Source organism: Vipera ursinii (assembly GCF_947247035.1).
Source record: "Vipera ursinii genome assembly, chromosome: 5".
NCBI lineage: Eukaryota > Metazoa > Chordata > Lepidosauria > Squamata > Viperidae > Vipera > Vipera ursinii.
Window position 1 is genome coordinate 612031 of NC_139518.1, and position 19718 is coordinate 631748.

The following is a 19718-nucleotide window of genomic DNA, read 5'->3' on the forward strand; positions in this document are numbered from 1 at the left end:
CACCCTGCCACTTTCAGCCGATTCCCAGATTTCCCCATTTATACAGATATTTCCCAATACTCAAGGCCCACCACAGACATTGCTGCCACAACACTTACGGCAGAAGGTGGCGTTCCGCCAGGGGTCGATGACGACTCCCAGGGACTGGCAGGCATCTGCGTAAGACTGTAAGCTCCTGCAGAGGGATTCTGGATCTAAGTGCAGGGCGCACTGATCATAAACGCAGCTGTCAAAATGCCCCTTTGGATCCAAGACGCTATGACACTGTCTGAATGGTCCATTGATATCCATTAGGCGTCCACAGAAATCGCTGCTCTTGGCTGTGTCCTTCTCATCCTCTGTGCAGGGAGGAGTGTGGCCCGAGGAACAACTGGAAAGAAAAGCCACAACTTGGTTCAATACCCTACAATCTCCCTCCTGGACAAACCCACCACTTGGCGATGTAAGCTACAAACCTGCTGCGGTTGGCCACCTGCCAGCTGTTGCCCAAGCTTGTGGAGTCAGGCTCTGGTTCCCCATCGGGGTTGAGGAAATCGTCAGAAGGGTCGCCGTTGTAGTTTCCGCACATGCCGCAGACCTCACCCTTGTACGTGCTAAGGAGGGACACTTCCACTTGGTGGTCTCCGTCAAACTTGACTCTCAATCCAAAATCTGTAGAAACCACTGTGTAGAAGCCACTGGGAAAGATCGTCACACCTTGTGTTGGGGTGGAGGGGACCACGACTGGCTCCCCATTGACCTAGGAAGAGATTCAGGCATTACTTAGGGGACTTAGGAACAACAAGTGCTCTTTTGTACCCTGACATAGGGGCAAACGTGTCCTCCAGCACCACCAGCAGCAGCTCCACGTACCGTAACTCTTCCTGCCTTTCCCAGGTTGATCCGGATGCCAAAGACATCAACATCCACGCTCTGAACATAGGAGACGTGCGTGTTGCCCCCTCGGTGCTCGTTGCTTGCTTCCACGTTGAAGTAGGGGAGCAGAGAGTTGTTCCGGTCACACAGTTGGGAGAGAGTATAGGTGCAGTTGCCCATGAAGTGGTGCGTCTGCTTGTCAAAAGTGTAATAATGAGGGTCTCCCGACACCAGGCAGGACTCTGGAAAGAACAAAGGGAGGTCAGATACGGGCCGGCGTGAGCTAGTTTGAAACGGGAATAAGCAGAGGATACACTTTTGAGAGGAGCAACAGAGTTTTTGGCCGCCTCCTTCAGTTTTAGCAGCTTGAAATGGTGCAAGGAACTTAAAATTTGCCTTGTACTTGAGAACAGTCCCTTTCGCCCCAGGAGCATTGTAAGGCATAGCAGAATTCTCAGGCACATTGTTACTGAGTCTAAAGCACCATTTAACCAACATTAAAGAATTTTGGAGCACCAGAGAAAGAGGTCACAGGAAGACAAGCTCTATCAGCTTTGGAATAAATACTCAGCTCATTAAAATCCTGCTTTTCTTCCCAGTGATCAGGACTGCACGCCAAGCCAAAGACCCATCAAAAGAGGGGAATTGGACAGAAGATCTGCTTCAAACTTAAAGGCACTTACCTTGGGTAGGAGCGAGTGGTGGTGGTGTCGTTGTAGGTCCAGGGGTGATTGGTGGCCATGCTGAAAAGGGAAATGGCATTTGTGTTTTGCTCTAAGATTGGGAAATGTGAAGGTTCATTAAAACACGAACAAGTATCCCTGACCAATCTTGAATCCCACTTGGATTTGTGATCCAGATATTCGTTCGCTTAGGGGGCAAAGAGTAGAAGGAACCAATCTGGGTCAGTCACTGGGACCAGAGGTTTTTTTGTCTTCTGACCTTTTGGATTCTTGCTGGAGCCCAACTTTAGGGAAACTCTCTCTAGCAGGGTGTGTGCTGTTCTGTGTGTGGCATTTATGGTGCCTGTTGTAAGTGTCTTTGTAGATGTTGATCTGGTTGCATTGATAGCTGGCTTTTAAGTCATCAGCTGTTGTTTCCTTGTGCTGCCCAGCCCTTTCCTTCTTAATATTTGATAGGCCAGTGGCAAATCAGCACTTTTGTTGAACGACGAGGGGCCTGTTTCCAAGGCTTCGATTACTTCCCTGGCTGTTTTTGTGCCTGCTGGTCCGACAATATTAGTATCGGGAAGTGTCTCCTCATTCTCAAGGAAGTGATTGAAGCCTGGGAAACAGACCCCTCACCAGTCAACAGGAGTGCTGATTTACCACCGACCTATCAAATACGTAGAAGATGAGGGCTGGGCAAATGACAGCTAATGACTGAAAAGCAAGCTATCAATATGCCCCAATCAGCATCTACAAAGTCACTTAAACGGACAGTATAAATACCACACACAGAAGATCTCATACTCTGCTACAGAGAAGTTTAGTTTTAGTTTAGTTTTATTATATTTGTATACCGCCCTTCTCCCGAAGGACTCAAGGCAGTGAAGTTCCCTCAAGATGGGCTCCAGCACGAGTCCCAAAGCTCTGAAGACAGAACCTCTCTGGTCCCAGTGACTGACCGAGACGGGATTCTGCAACATTATCCTGGGACAGGCATATTCGTCTTAATTCGTGATAAGGAGGAACCATCTGTATTACGTGACCCAGCCTCTGAAACCATCCTTATGCTAAGCCAGGTAAGATTTAAACCTTTGGAATAGGTTGCTAGGGATTTAGGTTCCTCCTGATTCACATTGGGGAAACCCCTGAATCACGGAACATGCCCAGAAATGTTTCTGTAATGTTATTCTTATTCAGTGCCTGGTGCCACTTCTGAGAAAGGCATAAACTGTGAAGTCTTACACGAGCAATAACCGTCCTGTACAGAGATGTCATCCACGGCCACATCACTGCGGAAGTCATTTCCCCGCATTCCTTCCAGCAGTATCTAGGAAGAGAAGAACATTTCCAGTCTTTTTCAAATAGGGACAGTATGCCAGGCTATCAGCCCAATGTTTAAAGCTGCCACCCTCGGCCTTACCTTCACCCTGCCTTTGTGAACCACAGTGAATTCTGCTGACTTCCAAACGTTGCCCTTGTTCCCCATATCAGACCAGACCAGCAAAGGTGATGCATCATCCAAGATGACATAAAACCGCAGCGCCATTGTGTGGGCTACGCCATACATGTGATACCAGAAGCGGAAGCACAAGGGCCCCTGAAGCTCACACGTGGGGCTGATCAAGTGTGCCACATCCCCAGGGTTGGCATCATTTCCATCCAGGTAAATGAAGTAACCCCCTAAAGAAAGAGACAGAGGTCAAAGCAACGGGGTTTCTCAGAGATGTGGAGAAAGAGTTCAGTGTGGTCCAAGCTGCCTGGGGTCTCTTGATGTTCCCCAGAGTCAAGGACACAGAGCAGCTATCCTAGTCTGATGCCATGAACCATCAAAGACACAACTTAGCCTTCCATAGACCCTGGGAAATGCTGTAGCCATTCTCTAACACAGGGGACCCCAACCCCCATCTGCAGCCCACTACCAGACTGTGGCTTGTTAGGAACCAAGCCGGACGAATGGCAGGCTGAGGCATGTGTGCACATGCACAGCTCAACTTACACAAGTGGTGGGATGGTACGCATGCATGTACAGCTCACGATGGATGAGCAGCAGGTTGGCCCACCATTCACACAGCCTGGTTCCCCTCTCCCTCCGCCTGCTGGGTCACCAAGCTGTAAAGGTTGGGGACCACTGTTCTAGTAAGTCTCTTGTCCTTGGCCTGTAGGTCCTACATCTGCATCTTACAAGAAGGACTCCTTCATGGAAGGTGGCCCAGATGGGAGTGTAATTGTGGGACAATCCAAGAACAGAGAGACGGCAACTACTAAATATTCAGTTCTGCGTATTTCAATCCCTATCTTGGAAGGCAGGCAGAAAACTGATGGACGTGTTCAAGCAGAAGCTCAATAACCCTCGTCTCCCAGCTCTTTGCACACCACCATCAGCGCTCTCCATTGATGAGGGCCAGAGAATGCAACTCTGGTTGCCATTTTATTATTTTGGGATGTTTTAAAGAGAAACATTGTTGTGTTTCTTGATTATGGTCCCATTTGAGGTTTTTTGCCCTTGTTTTCCTCTTGTGCAGCACATACTTTTTATGGTTGCCCTGTTCACCGCCCTGAGTCCTTCGGGAGAAGGGCGGTATACAAATAAAATTATTATTATTATTATTATACAGTCAGTGGACCGAGTTGGGTGCCACGTAAGGATTCTAATGAATAAAATAATTGTCCTCTCTTGTCCGTTCAAGAGTTGGGATTCCTACACTGAGCAGGTATTGGATTCTATTTGGTAAATGGCTCTTTCCAGCTGTAGGATTCTACCAAAGAAGGAAAAGAGTGAGGATTTGTTCTTCTGGGAAGTTAGAATGGACCATTCTATCCCAGCCTCACCGCCAGTGGTGTGGTCATACAAGGGTCCTGTGTCCGGCGAGGGTGTTGGGCCTTTGTGTCGTCTCCAGTCAAAGCTGTCGGTGGATGATTGGCTCCAGGAACAGAAGTCCTTCTCAAAAGAGCAGGAGAAACCACAAGGGGGACCTAGGAACACAATAGAAAGGAGACCACGGTGCGTCCTTGGAAGGAAGGTCTGGAAATCCTGAAAGGGCCGTGACTCCCTGCCAAAGAAGGGGCAGCAGCACTGGAGGCAGCTGGCGACACAGAGAGTTTTCCAGACTGAGAGCGACAGAAACTCAAGCTGGCAAAATGAGGGGGCTGTTTTGGGCAGCTCTGCACAAGGCTCAGCCCTTATTGGCCAGAACTCTCCAGAGCTGCACCAGCAATATTTCCACAAAGACAAAATACACGTGGGATGATGCGCTAAAAGAAATTGGCTCCATGGACTCTCAGCCAGGGAAATTGGTCCCCCTGCATTTCTCTCTCCCTAATCAACATGAATCAGTGGCAAGGTCTCAGCAGGAAGGTCATTGTGTGAAAATGGGAGAAGACAATTGGTGAATGGATCTGCTCTGGCTTTGAGCAGACTTGCTTGGTTGGGAGGTTTCAGACCGACAGTGGAATGGTAGTTATCCATCTTAAAAAGAGAATGGTCACGTCAGATTTCCCGTCAGTTGTATTCTACACACAGGCAGAAACGTGGACAGACGGTATAGGAAATGGGAAGGGAAAGCCCACGTTTTGTATTGTCTTTCCGTCGGTCCATTCAGGAACACATAATCCTGATCTGTGTTTGTCTAGTACAATTCATTGCGCAGAGGTGGAAGGACAACTACTGCCTGTTAGAAGGGGAGGAAACTCAATCTGACAAAATGTTTGACCTCTCCAGCCTTACAATTCCAGACGATACGCAAGGAGGACCTTGACAAGGACTAAGGAACTGACAAGTAAAACACCAGGAAGGAGCCATTGCTAGCTCTGCTTTGTTCCAAGCAGAATGTAGGAGAAAGGAAAGGAGTCTCCCAAATGCTCACCTGTGACGGAGGTGATGCACGCTGGTGAGAAAGGGATCTAGGCACAGGTGAGGTGCCCTCGCTGACATCTGATTGTTTGCCCCTATTGACACATTCAGGCTAGCTGGAAGACACCCAGGTCCCACCCCAGCTCTACTCACCACAAACTGTATCCTTCTTCCAGTCCCCGAGGTCTGCCCCGTTCACTTCACACGCGGCGGCATACGCTTCCAGACTATTGCACAACTGCTCTTGGTCTCCCCCGGTAGCACACTGGTCATACACGCAGCTTTCGAAGTACAGCTGAGGAGGGATGCTGCCATGGCACTCGGTAAAAGGCCCGTTGGAGGACAGAATGACTTTGCACAAATCTTCAAAAATTGCCTCTTGCACAGGGTCACAGGGGGTTGGAACTACTGGTGAACAGCTAGAGACAGAAAAAAGGCTGACAGTGAAGCATCTTTTATTTGGATGGAGAAAAAGAAATTGACGTGATAGCTTTTGCCTCAATTAGCCCACTCATTCTGGTGCTTCACAATCCAAATACCAGAACACAGTACGGAATATGTGGTACACCCCTGAAAAAGCCTTGTTCACAGTCACTTGCCTCCAATCGTCATCTTCCACTCTCCAGCTGTTGCCAAATTTATTGGCATCGGTCTCCAGCATCCCATCTGGCTGTTGGAAATCATCCAGCTGGCTACCCGAGTACGTGCCGCACAGCCCACAGAGGTGTCCCTTGTATCTCTCACTGACTTGGATAAACAGCTGGTGATCCCCATCAAACTTCACCCGAAAGCCGAGGGGGCTGTCAACAACCACATACGGAAGCTGTTCCTCCACCTGAATGTCGGGCTGTAGCCTCAGAGGAAGATCAACTTTGGCTCCATTCACCTGCAGAAGGAAAAAGGTGAGTCTACATTTCGGGGGAATTGCTAAATATGTAGGGAGAACCCCAGAGATTCTTCTGGGTTGGCCACTTGCCCTTGCACAATTCCTCAGGGTGTAATACTCACGTAGACCTCTTTGTTCTTCCTCAGAGCCAAGTGGATGTTTTTTAACGAGATGGCCACTGAGTTGAGAGCCGTCCAGTGCGGGCTGGAGCGATGTTCATTCCGAGTGGTGACAGAGAACTGCTCGGAGGAGTTGCTGCAGATTTGCACTGCAGTGTAATTGCACCCACCCTGGAAGTGGTAGAGTCGCCCATCGAATGTGACATAGTGTGGGTCTCCATAGATGTGACAGGTGGCCTTGTCTGCAATGTGGCAGCCCAGGATGCCATTCTGCACTTTACAGACTTGGTCTTTTTTGCAACTATCTGAGATGCAGAACAGGGTGCCATTTTCTGCACAGCGGCATCGGCCGACACAATCCAGTTGCCAGAACGTCTCTCCTTTCTGTTGGAGACAAGCCAAAAAAAAAAGATGAGGACCCACCACTGCTGTGCAAATTACTCCAGACTCTGTTATTGCCCCAGATGTTATATGGGAACAAACCTCATAATATTGATCTCCATAGACACAGCCGCAATCCTCCCGCGGCACACACTGTGCTCCGCTGAAGACGAAACCTTCATCGCATTCGCATCCCTCCACACAAGGCTTGGTGCAGTTCCATGGAGCGAGTGGATTGGAACACGTGGCGGGACAGGAAGTGGCGCACGCATTGTAATGGCTATGATCATCACAAGGGATTACTGCAAAACAAAGCAGGAGCCATCCAGAAAGTTAGGTATGCTTTTCAAGGCCACACTCAATGCCAGCTTAACTGCTCATCTTTTAGAGTATTATCAGTGGATACTCACTGCAGGAAGAGGCATTCCTCCAGTCGGGAAGCAGCAAGCCAACTCTTTGGCAGGCATCAGCGTACGCCTCCAAAGCACCACACAAGGCCTCCGGGGACCCATTGAGTTCACACAGGTCAAAGATGCAACTCTCGAAGAAGCTGTTGGGGTTGATCGCAGAATGGCACGCTGCCAAGGGTCCCTGGCTACTGGTAAGTTGTCCGCAGTACGCCTCTGACGCATAGAGATTTTTCAGGTCTGAGGGACAAGGTTTTAGGTCTGATGGGCCTGTACAGTTGGGTGGGTCGTACTCTGCATTGGGCACCTGCCAGCTGTTTCCTAGCTCATTGGAATTCTTGGCTTGCTGTCCATTGGGCATCATGCTGTCATCCTGCCAGCGGTTGTTGAAGTTCCCACACATGCCACAGGTCTTGTTGAAGAAGTCGGTGGGCACCCTGATTTCCACCGAGTGATCTGTGTCGTAAGAGACAATCAGCCCAAAATCCGTTTCTAGGGTCACATAGCGTCCATTGATGTCCACTCTCAGGGCGTTGTTTAGCTTGCGCACAGAAAGCCTTGTAAGCACCTTGTTCACCTAGAAGGAGTCAGCACAGAAATTGTAATTATATTTCCCAAGAAATGAACCGTCTCAAGAATATGAGGAAGGGAAGAGTTGGGCTCCCCATTATTAAGTTCCCGTACAGAAGCACTGACTCTGACTATACTTTCAGGAGACAGAAAAGAAGTATCATAGAGAATAAATCAAACAATGAAAAGATAAAATCTAGCTTCCTTCTATTTCAAAGTACAAGTAGGAACAGGATTGGGTTACCAGCACTTGATTCTTTTGTCCTTTGAGAATCTCAATCCGCTGCCCGTAAACCTCCACCAGCACCCGCTGAACGTAGGAGACGGAGGGATTCCCACGGTGTTCGTTCTTGGCCTCCACGTTAAAGTAGGGCAGCCCCGTCTCATTGGCGCAGACCTTGGCCAGGGTGTAAGTGCAGGTGCCCATGAAGTGGTGCGTCTTTTTGTCAAAGGTGTTGTAATGAGGGTCGTTGTGGATGCGACAGACCCCGTATGTATGTGGGTAGCAGTCTGGGACACCATTTTCAACTCCACAGTAATAATGTTCAGGGCAGGAATCAGCAAAGCAGCTGAGTTGGCCACCTTGACTGGGGCAGGTGCATCTGGTGCTGCAGGTGTCATCGGTCCAATAGCCAGAGCCCACTGGGTAGTGCGTACCCTGGTGCCAGCACCCACACTGATGGCTGGGCACACAAGTGCCATTGTAGAGGGAGAACCCGGAGTCGCAGACGCAGGCCTCCGTGCACGTCAGATTGCATGTGGCAGGAGCATTTGGGTCCTTGCAGGTGGATGGACAGGCATTGGCACAAGGTTCATAGTGGCTGTTGGGTTTGCAACGAATGGCTGCAGGAGGCAAGAGGATATCCATTAGTTCAGTGGCAAAGGTTCAGTCACATAGAGCACATCGCATTCCTCAGTCTTTAGGATTCCAGCCAAGGATTTAGGATATTGGTATCCAGGGCTGGTGCCTATTCAGAATTGTGCTGTGTGGCCGGTGGGCGAGCACGCACACCTAGCTTGATTTGTATGACTGGTGGGTCCATGACCATGCATATGTGTGCACAGTTCATCTTGCCCAGTTTGAGCTACGTGCACGTGTTCTGGTGTGCTGGCCTGCCCTTTGCACAAGTTGAGCTGCACACGCATATTGGAGAAGCAGCCCATTGCTCAAGTGGCCCGATTCCCCTCTCCCCCCTCAGTCAGGCCATCAAGGCACAAAGGTTTGGGATGGCTGATTTAGGATAGTTGCCTTCCAGGAAAAGCTGCAGCTGTAGACAGTGTCTCTGTAAGAGAGAATGTGGCAATATATGTGCCTCTGTCAAAGTGACTGATTTTTTTCAAAGAGACAAAGAAAACACCCTGCCACTTTCAGCCGATTCCCAGATTTCCCCATTTATACAGATATTTCCCAATACTCAAGGCCCACCACAGACATTGCTGCCACAACACTTACGGCAGAAGGTGGCGTTCCGCCAGGGGTCGATGACGACTCCCAGGGACTGGCAGGCATCTGCGTAAGACTGTAAGCTCCTGCAGAGGGATTCTGGATCTAAGTGCAGGGCGCACTGATCATAAACGCAGCTGTCAAAATGCCCCTTTGGATCCAAGACGCTATGACACTGTCTGAATGGTCCATTGATATCCATTAGGCGTCCACAGAAATCGCTGCTCTTGGCTGTGTCCTTCTCATCCTCTGTGCAGGGAGGAGTGTGGCCCGAGGAACAACTGGAAAGAAAAGCCACAACTTGGTTCAATACCCTACAATCTCCCTCCTGGACAAACCCACCACTTGGCGATGTAAGCTACAAACCTGCTGCGGTTGGCCACCTGCCAGCTGTTGCCCAAGCTTGTGGAGTCAGGCTCTGGTTCCCCATCGGGGTTGAGGAAATCATCAGAAGGGTCGCCGTTGTAGTTTCCGCACATGCCGCAGACCTCACCCTTGTACGTGCTAAGGAGGGACACTTCCACTTGGTGGTCTCCGTCAAACTTGACTCTCAATCCAAAATCTGTAGAAACCACTGTGTAGAAGCCACTGGGAAAGATCGTCACACCTTGTGTTGGGGTGGAGGGGACCACGACTGGCTCCCCATTGACCTAGGAGGAGATTCAGGCATTACCTAGGGGACTCAGGAACAACAAGCGCTCTTTTGTACCCTGACATAGGGGCAAACGTGTCCTCCAGCACCAGCAGAAGCTCCACGTACCGTAACTCTTCCTGCCTTTCCCAGGTTGATCCGGATGCCAAAGACATCAACATCCACGCTCTGAACATAGGAGACGTGCGTGTTGCCCCCTCGGTGCTCGTTGCTTGCTTCCACGTTGAAGTAGGGGAGCAGAGAGTTGTTCCGGTCACACAGTTGGGAGAGAGTATAGGTGCAGTTGCCCATGAAGTGGTGCGTCTGCTTGTCAAAAGTGTAATAATGAGGGTCTCCCGACACCAGGCAGGACTCTGGAAAGAACAAAGGGAGGTCAGATACGGGCCGGCGTGAGCTAGTTTGAAACTGAAATGAACAGAGGATACATTTTTGAGAGGAGCAACAGAGTTTTTGGGCGCCTCCTTCAGTTTTAGCATCTTGAAATGGTCCAAGGAACCTCAACCTTGCCTTGTACTTGAGGACAGTTAATTTCCTGAACTACTTCTCTTCCTAGCCACTGAGGCTCCAAGCCAAACCAAAGACTCATTGGAAGAGGGCAAGTGGACAATATATCTGCTTCAACCTTGAAGAGACTCACCTTGGGTGGGCGTGGGTGGTTTCTGGGTGGTTGTAGGTCCAGGGGTGGTTGGTGACCATGCTGGAAATAGAAATGACATTTGTGTTTTTCTCTAAGACTGAGATGTACACCTCAATATAATAAACATGACTTCCGGTTTAGTCCTGAGACGCATTTGCAGTTGTGAGGTTGATACTCCTATGCCCAGGAGTTGTCTCTTCTGCTCTCTCCATGCCCTCCAACCAGCTTTCTGTCTAACTGAGGTAGTTTTTGCAATGCTTTCCTAGTGCTACACATCCCTCGTTATGCATGCTGGGGAAAATAATATAACTAAGGAAATTGGTGAGTGATGGTGAAAGGGTTATTGCTGAGGAGTGGAATAATTCTGCCTGCCATGGTAAATATGGACCTCTTGTGTCCAGCAGCTCTTCTCTAGAAAAGAGTTAGGTAATTCTGATCCAACAATCAGAGGCTCATGTGCCCTGCAAACCATCCCTGCAACCATCCTGACACCCCGCAAAAGCGGAGTGGCAGGCAATCCTACCCTTAAATAGGACTACAGGTAGTTCTTACAACTGGTCACTTAGTAACTGATCAAGATTTCAAGGGACACCCAAAGACTACTTAGGATCTGGTTTCAAATTTAAAAGCACCCCTGCAGTCATTCACATTTATGACTGACTGCTGAGATGTTGCAGCACACCTCCTGTCTATCTGCCCCCGCAACCATCCTGCCGGGTCCCTGCAAGCCTTCAGCTTCCTTTCCACCCAACTGGGCTCCACTGTCTCTTCCCCACTTCACCCATCGGGCCCTTATCTTTGAAAGATCTCTGGAGCTCGCATTGGGGAAGGAGGGAAAGCTGTGACCTCTCTTTGCATTCCTGGGCGATGTGAGATCTTCAAAAGATAAGTGTGTGATGAATCGCATTGTCTCTTAATAACTGCACCAGGAACAGCAGAGATGGGGATGATTAAGCCAGGCAATCATTTGGCCATCTCGCTTGGTGACCTTTATGACTTGTGACTATAATGGACAGGCTCCAGTGCATTTGTGACTCAAGGACTACCTGCAAAGTAGCCATGCTGTGAGAACTGTGGGGTCCTCGTGCTCTCTTAACTTGGTGATTGTCTTGCACACTTTTCATGACCCAACTAGATAACATCATCCATGCCTGAAGGGAGAAGTGTTTGCAGGATGGAGGAGGAGAAGGGGAGGAGGAAAAATAGAGTGGGGGCCTTGGTGCTCTCTGAGCTTGGTGGTCTTCTTGTAGACATTTAATGGGCCAACTAGAGAACATCATTCCTAGTAGAAGGGAGGGAGGCTTGGGGGAGGAGGAGGAGGAAGAGTAGGAGGAAGAGTAGGAGGAGGACTGTGGAGTCCTTGGTTCTCTCTGAGCTTGGCTGTTTTCTTGTAGACCTTTCAGTACCCAAATTAGGCAACATCATCAGTACTAACACTGATGACGTTACCTAGTTTGGGTAAGGAAACACCTGAACTACAAATGTTCTCCTTTATTAGTGAAGATCATTTGCCATTTTTCAAAATGGCCTTATGACTCAGGGCACCTGTGCAACCTGCTGAACTTTGATTAAACTCAGAGTATTGCTTGTGCAGGAGGAAGAGGTGGTGAGCAACTTGCTGACAGTACAGGGAAGCAGAACCCTTTGTCTGTTCTGCTCTGGGAAATTGCCCAAGCTTATCAAGAAGATATTGCATATAGTAGTTAAAATTTAACTTCCCAATCAAACACTTCAGCAGTTGTCCCAGATAGCAAAATCCAGCCACTGTCACCGATTATGGCTGGTTACAACTTAAGCAAGACTTTATTAAAATCTTGCTGATTAATGGCAGGGTGAGGTCCAGTGACAGAATTTGCCAATTCTCTTAATTGCCCTTGTCATCCAAAGAAGGACGGCTGTGCACAGGGCTCGCCCTGGAAGAAGAGGTGGCTGCTTGTCTTGTGCATGTCAGGGGCCGTAGAGCAAGGGTGTCAAACTCGCAACATCGTGTGACGTATCGTGACCTATGACGACTTTTTTTCCATTGCCGGCAATGGGGTGGGCGTGGTTTCAGCATGACGCATCTGGCCTGCGGGCCGGCAGATTGACACCCCTGTCGTAGAGGGTCACGAGTGGTGCTCACAGCCCAATGGGTGGGTCTGCCAAGGAAGGCTGGCTAAAGCAAAGGAGTTCTGATTTTCATCAGTCATGGGGTGATTTGGGGTGCGACTCTCATCCCTCTTTAAAAGCCCCGTCATGGCTGATGCCAGAAGGAAAAAGGGCCCGTGGGTTCTCAGATCCCTTCTGGTCTGCAGAAGCTGTAGTGCTGGTTGGTTAAACATCCTCCTTGATTTCCTGCCCTTCACCTGGTCATCTGGCTGTGGGTGTTTCTGCTGTATCTTAGGAGACAATCAGGGTAGTTTGGCCCTTGCTTATGGGAAAAAGAGTCCTATGGGGTTTTAATATCATGGTATTATCTGGCAGAGATGCAACTACTTCGGAACAATGTTAGAACCGCTGAAGAAGCTTCTTGGATGAGGAGCAAAAGGTTTTCAAAAATGAAAACCAAGAAAGCACCTTCGGGACGAGCATGACCTGGATGGTTCAGAATCTCCATAGCTACTTCAGAATAACTTCTTCCTGGGTTTTGCACATGAGCCCTGAGTATTTTGGAGTCGGGGGGGGGTCACTTCTCCACCCCCATGCGGAGAGACCTTTGATGGCTCCCTTCCTGCTTCCATCTAGAAGCAGCTGCGGCTTGAAGACTTGGGACCTCTTAAGTTGCAATCCAACCTCAGATTCATGGGGCAGCCTTGGACTAAAAAGCTGGGATGGGGAAGGAGTCACTTACTGCAAGGCCCTCTTCTGACCACCACGTTGTCCACGGCTGTGTCCCCATATTCTGTCAGTCCCCGAATGGCATCAAAAGCGACCTGCAAAGAATGAAAGGACGCAGCCCCGTAAGAGCAAGGAAGATGCTTTGTCTGCATAGCCAGAGAGTGCAGTCCTATCCCTTCCTTCCTTCCTTCCTTCCTTCCTTCCTTCCTTCCTTCCTTCCTTCCTTCCTTCCTTCCTTCCTTCCTTCCATTTCTGTAGCTGCCCATCTCAGTCAATGACCCTGGGCGGCTTACATTGAATGTGCATTAATTTTGGTTGGTCTGTGAATTGGGCCTGTTTCTCTTGCAGTTTCTCGAGGTCCACAGAGAAAGTGAAGAGTTGCACCCAGGCCACCCACTTTAAAATGCCACAATCTGGGTGTCACCCAATAATGTTGAATGGACTTTTGGGGAATTTCCAGACAGCATCTTATGACGGTCCTTACCTTGGGTGGCTTTAGGAAAGGGCTAGTGTGGTTCTAGGTGAAGGTGGCCAGAATATTAGAATAACAAGAGACCTTGGAGGTCTTCTAGTCCAACCCTCTGCTCAAGCAAGAGACCCTGTACTCTTTCAGACAAGGGGCTGTCCAGTCTCTTCTTAAAAACCTCCAGTGATGAAGCCCCCACAACCTCTGAAGGCAACTTCCGTTCCACTGGTTGATTGTCCTCCCTGTCAGGAAGTTCCTCCTTAATTCCAGGTTGCTTCTCTCCTTGATGAGTTTCCATCCATTGTTTCTTGTCTTGCCTTCTGTTGCTTTGTTGACCCCCCCCTCTTCTTTGTGACAACCCTTCAAATATTGCAACAGTGCTATCATGTCACCCCTGGTCCTTCTCTTCACTAAACTAGTAAACCCAATTCCTGCAACCATTTTTCCTATGTTTTACCTCCAGACCCCTAATCATCTCTGTTGTTCTTCTCTGCACTCTTTCAAGAGTCTTAACATCTTTTTTTATAGTGTGGAGACCAAAACTGGACCCAGGATTCTAGGTGGGGTCTTCCCAAGGCATCCGATCTGGCTCGGGAGTTCATGGCTTCCATGACGGCCATGGACCTGTCGCAAATAATTTCTGGACCGACTCATGAGAGAGGCCACACCCCAGACTTAGTGTTCTTGTCTGGACGGTGGCGCGATGATGTCGGTGGGGGTGCCACGACTGTTATGCCCCTGTCATGGACCGATCATCACCTCGTGCGGCTAGACTTCCCCTTTGCCACCCCCCGCCGTGGGTGCACGGTGCCAACCAGATGGTACCGCCCTAGGCGCCTAATGGACCCTGATAGGTTCCAGGCAGCGCTGGGGGACGCACATGCACTCCCTGCTCACAGCTCGGCAGATGCCTTAGTGGAAGCCTGGGAGAAGGCAGCCACGGAGGCTCTGGACCGAGTTGCACCCATGCGGCCTCTGACCCGGCGCAGATCCCAGCGAGCCCCATGGTTCACCGCGGAGCTCCGGGAAATGAAGCGTCGGAGACGGGGCCTAGAGAGCCATTGGAAATCCAGTCGATCCGAATCCGACCGATTGCGATTAAGAAGCCTCACCAGGTCTTATCTCGCTGCGATAAGGGTGGCAAAATCCAACTACTTTTCCACCCTCATCGCGTCCGCAGATAACCGCCCGGCTGCCTTGTTCAGGGTGACTCGCTCCCTACTGAACCAAGAGGTGAGGGAGGAACCCTTGCAGGGCCGAGCCGAGGAATTCGGTCAATATCTGCTGGATAAAATTGCTCGGATCCGAACCGGCCTGGACTCCAACTGGGCTGAGTTGGAAGAACAAGGCATGGACAGTCTTGTCGACGTCACCTGGGAGGAATTTGATCCTGTGACTCCCAAGGAAGTGGACAGGATTATGAGGAGGCTGAGCTCCTCCACATGCTTACTGGACCCGTGCCCTTCATGGCTGGCATATGCAGCTCGAGAGGGGACACGAGGCTGGTTCCAGGCGGTCATCTCCGCTTCTCTGAGTGAGGGTCACTTCCCCACCGCCTTGAAGGAGGCGGTGGTGAGACCTCTCCTCAAGAAGCCCACCTTGGACCCATCCTCATTGAATAACTTTCGTCCAGTCTCCAATCTTCGCTTCCTTGCGAAGGTTGTTGAGAGCGTGGTGGCGCACCAACTCCCTCAGATCCTGGATGAAGCGGTTTATCTAGACCCGTACCAATCGGGCTTCAGGCCGGGGTACAGCACGGAGACGGCATTGGTCGCTCTGATAAATGATCTCTGGAGAGCCCGGGACAGGGGCCATTCCTCTGTCCTAGTCTTATTAGACCTCTCGGCGGCTTTCGATACCATCGACCATGGTATCTTGCTGCGACGCCTCAGGGGACTGGGAGTGGGAGGCACGGTTCTGCGCTGGTTCTCCTCCTTTCTCCAGGGTCGCTCGCAGTCGGTGTTGGCAGGAGGACAGAGGTCGACCCCGAGGCCTCTCGCTTGCGGAGTACCTCAGGGGTCGGTCCTCTCGCCTCTCCTGTTCAACATCTACATGAAACCGCTGGGCGAGATCATTCGCAGCTTTGGAGTAGGGTACCATCAGTATGCTGATGACACCCAGCTTTTCATCTCAACTCCAAACAACATCAGTGATGCCCTCGACGTGATGTCCCGCTGCCTGAAAGCGGTCCGGGAATGGATGGGGAGGAACAGGCTTCAACTGAACCCGGACAAGACTGAATGGCTGTACGTACCGGCTAGCCAGGATACTCAGAACATCCCATCCCTTAACATCGGGGACGAGTTACTACCCCCTGTTGATAGGGCCCGCAACCTGGGTGTCCTCCTTGACTCGCAGCTCTCCCTGGAAGATCACATAGGAGCTGTGACCAAGGGGGCCTTCTCCCGGGTTCGACTAGTTCGCCAATTACGGCCTTATCTGGACCTGGATGCCTTACGTACAGTCACCCATGCGCTTGTGACCTCTCGCCTAGACTACTGTAACGCTCTCTACTTGGGGCTGCCCTTGAGATCCACTCGGAAGCTTCAACTGGTGCAAAGTGCAGCGGCGCGGACACTCTTGGGAGCCTCCCGATACTCCCATATCACACCTCTCCTCCGTGCGCTGCACTGGCTTCCAGTTGCCTTCCGTGTGAAGTTCAAGGTGCTGACAATGACATACAAAGCCCTACATGGCATGGGTCCGGACTACCTGCGGGAGCACCTTCTGCCAATGTCAGCGCCCCACCGCCCTGTGCGCTCCCACAGAGAGGGCCTCCTCAGGGTGCCACCGCTCAAGGAATGTCGGCTGGTGGCCCCCAGGGGGAGGGCATTCTCAGTGGGTGCGCCAGCCCTCTGGAACAGCTTGCCAACCGAAATCCGGATGGCCCCCGACCTCCGCACCTTCCGGCGAGAATTAAAAACTTACCTGTTCCAGCAGTCCGGCCTGGCCTGATAGCTCTTATTGGGGTCCCAGTTTGTATTTTACTAGTGTTTGTTTTTCATTACGGTTCATTCTGTATGCCTATCTTATTCTGTACACCGCCCTGAGTCCCTCGGGAGAAGGGCGGTTTATAAAAACAAATAAATAAATAAAAATAAAAATTAGGAAGCAGTACTAATACTTTGCGTGATCTTGGTTCTATCCCTCGGCAGCCCAGGACTATGCTGGTTTTTTTTGGCAGCAGCTCCTAGCCTTAAGAGCTGCGACTGCTGCCAGAGGTGCCAGGCTTGGACTGCCAGCTGTTAGAAATGGGAGGGGCCACTGCCCTCGAGTGACGAGAGGGGCATCATCGCACTTGGGGAGCAGGGCCGAAGATGCAGTGAGCCTTCGGTCCAATCTATTCGGAAAGAGCTGCCAAGCTGTTACCTTGAAGCGAGTCTCCTTCTCCAAGTAGGCCGAGACGAGTCCGTGCTGCCAGTCGGGGCCCTGGCTCCCCATTTGGCTCCACACCACCATCTCTCCCCCGTCCCGCAAGAGGGTCACGTGCAGCTCGTTGAAGTCCTCGGCGCCAAACATGTGATACCAGAAGTCGATGCAGACCTCTCCGGAGACCACCAGCTGGGGACTCTCCAGTCTGTTGAGGTCGTAGGGAACCAGGTTGCTGGCCTCCTGGTAGATGAAGTAGCCTCCTGCAAGAAGAAGGGCCTTCGTTGGGACAAGGGGGGAGCAAGAGAGGCGAAGGGCCCAGACGTGCCGAGCCGAAGGGGGGGGGGATAAGGCGAGATCAAGGAGCCCCGATCAGCTTCATGCCCTGCGTGCTTAGTGCAAATCACGTCAGTCAGTCAAGATGGATAGATTATATTCAGGAAAAAATATGGGACTAAAAAGTTCCATTTAGCTTATGAGTAAACTTTAGATTGTTATAATTTAATTTTTCCTTTTTTTATAAGTTGGATATTTTTAGAGTGTTTGTAATCATGTTATAGGCGGGTTAAAGTGTTTTATGTATCTGTTTATGTAGATAGTTGATCAATGTTAGTTAGTTTATCATTATTATATATTTGTAACCCTGTAATCAGCTTTGGGAAGCGGGGGAGGGGGAGGGGGGTTTAGGGGTGGGTTGGGGATGGGATAATATTGTAACTTTTATAAAACTCTTTAATAAAAAAAGAAGGGAGCCCCGATCAGCTTCATGCCCTGCGTGCTTAGTGCAAATCACGTCAGTCACCTCAGAACTTCGTAGGACAGGCAAAGAAATCCTAATTGTTAGAAAGAGACAACATTCCAAAGGTGTTTTTTTTTTCCCCAAACTGGATTTTTCTTGTTTTTCCCCCCTTGAAAATATTTCATCCAAGAAGCTTCTTCAGTTCTAGCTGATTGGTGAGGAATGAAAGGATTTATATTCTTTGCAGTGGGCTGGTTGTTAACGCTCCGAGGGGCCAGTGGTTGGCTATCTGGGCTATCTGTTGATGCCACTGGGAAGGGCACCAGGCTGCCGTGGGCGCCTGACGGGCAGGAGGCCAAGAGGGTTGGTGCACGTTATGCAGGACAATCCCCTTTCGGTCTTGACCTCGGCTCTCTCGGTCGGACTCTGTTGCCTCTGAGAGACAGCAACTCTGTGGGGAGAAGAGGCACCTTCATCAACCAGAGAAGGGCCTTGCAGCTGTGGCTGTGAGTCCAGACAGGGGAGCTTCTGTTTTCAAGAATGGGGTGATCTCTGGCCCTTGAACCTGCCTCCAGAAGCTGTGAAGGCTCCAACCCTGGAGGTTTTTAAGAAAGACTGGACAGCCATTGGTCTGAAATGGTCTAGGGTTTCCTGCCTGAGTAGGGGGTTGGACTAGAAGACCTCCAAGGTCCCTTCCAACTCATTCTATTCTATTCTATTCTATTCTATTCTATTCTATTCTATTCTATTCTATTCTATTCTATTCTATTCTATTCTATTCTATTCTATTCTATTCTCTATTCTCCTATTCTATTCTATTCTATTCTATTCTATTCTATTCTATTCTATTCTATTCTATTCTATTCTATTCTATTCTATTCTATTCTATTCTATTCTATTCTATTCCAAAGTCCCATCATCCCTGACTAAGGACCAATCATCCCCTGGCCAAGGGGACGGGGGTCTAAGGGCAGTTGGAATCCATCCCTTGGAGCACCATTCTTTCTCACCCAGTGATTTGGTGGACAGAGGGGGACAAATTTCCCAGACCAACTGGGAGGAGATGGTTGGTGTGGACCAGGCCCAGCTGCCCACGTCAGCCAGGGGGGCACAACTTCTTCCGGCCTGCTCCCGACCTCTGGTGGCCACGGAGGCCACACTGGGGCCCAAAGAGAGATGGGTGTCCCAGCGGGACTGAGCGACAGGAGCAGGGGGGCAAGACCCCGTGACCTGTGAGGAAGGGGGCCAAGGGCCAGGGAGAACGGGGAGGGGGCTTTCCCCACTGCAGTAATGGAGCACTTACTTCCATCCGGATAATCCCCGCTTGGGCCGGTGCCAGGAGTGGGCGTATCGTGCTTGGTGCGGATCCAGGTGCCTTGGTTGGTGCCACAGGTTTGGGTCCAGTCGCAAAAGGGCCAGGAGTTGTTGTTGAAGTCACAGCTGGCCAGGTAGTCTGAAATGGGGAGGGGGGAACACAGTGAAGAAGGGGCAGGCACACTTCCCAGCAGCCTCTCTCCATCTTGAGAAAGAAGCCCCATCATCCACAGCTAGTGGGCTAGCAAGAAAATCTGAGAAGGGTTTTCCAAGATGCTTGAGAGATGCTGAGTTGGTGGGGGGGGGGAAAGATACTTTAAGCTCATCTGATAGGAATGGGGGGGGGCTGTACCTGCATCGCGAGTCCAGATCTCCAAACCAGCTGCCCAGTTGCCACCTTCTCTCCTGCCAAGGGAAGAGAGGAAAAGTGAGGCGTTACCCAGGTACCCACATCCTTCCCACAAGACAAGCGGGACCGACTGACCCACGGTGAGTAGAGCAGGGGGTCCCAAGGAAAATGCAGGGGGAGCCAGTGTGAGAGAGC

General features: G+C 50.5%; 1 protein-coding gene and 1 long non-coding RNA gene across 2 annotated transcripts in view; both read right to left on the minus strand.

Annotated features, from left to right (window-relative positions):
* Positions 1-19718, minus strand: part of LOC310641212 — a 300726-nt gene that overhangs the window by 56339 nt on the left and 224669 nt on the right. The window lies entirely within an intron of this gene.
* The window catches only part of LOC310641611 (IgGFc-binding protein-like), a gene marked incomplete at both ends in the record, with an annotated part of 63229 nt that overhangs the window by 29647 nt on the left and 13864 nt on the right, over positions 1-19718 (minus strand). Inside the window, 25 exons of the mRNA XM_083364846.1 lie at positions 99-370; positions 456-739; positions 853-1138; positions 1539-1629; positions 2014-2139; positions 2766-2850; positions 2944-3203; positions 4353-4496; positions 5387-5407; positions 5527-5792; positions 5913-6259; positions 6382-6762; positions 6862-7061; positions 7170-7743; positions 7981-8579; positions 9190-9461; positions 9547-9830; positions 9941-10185; positions 10470-10529; positions 13300-13381; positions 17122-17384; positions 18184-18311; positions 18997-19090; positions 19164-19313; positions 19527-19579. Of these exons, the coding sequence (XP_083220972.1) occupies positions 99-370; positions 456-739; positions 853-1138; positions 1539-1629; positions 2014-2139; positions 2766-2850; positions 2944-3203; positions 4353-4496; positions 5387-5407; positions 5527-5792; positions 5913-6259; positions 6382-6762; positions 6862-7061; positions 7170-7743; positions 7981-8579; positions 9190-9461; positions 9547-9830; positions 9941-10185; positions 10470-10529; positions 13300-13381; positions 17122-17384; positions 18184-18311; positions 18997-19090; positions 19164-19313; positions 19527-19579 (5567 nt within the window). The remainder of the gene's footprint in view (positions 1-98; positions 371-455; positions 740-852; positions 1139-1538; positions 1630-2013; positions 2140-2765; positions 2851-2943; positions 3204-4352; positions 4497-5386; positions 5408-5526; positions 5793-5912; positions 6260-6381; positions 6763-6861; positions 7062-7169; positions 7744-7980; positions 8580-9189; positions 9462-9546; positions 9831-9940; positions 10186-10469; positions 10530-13299; positions 13382-17121; positions 17385-18183; positions 18312-18996; positions 19091-19163; positions 19314-19526; positions 19580-19718) is intronic.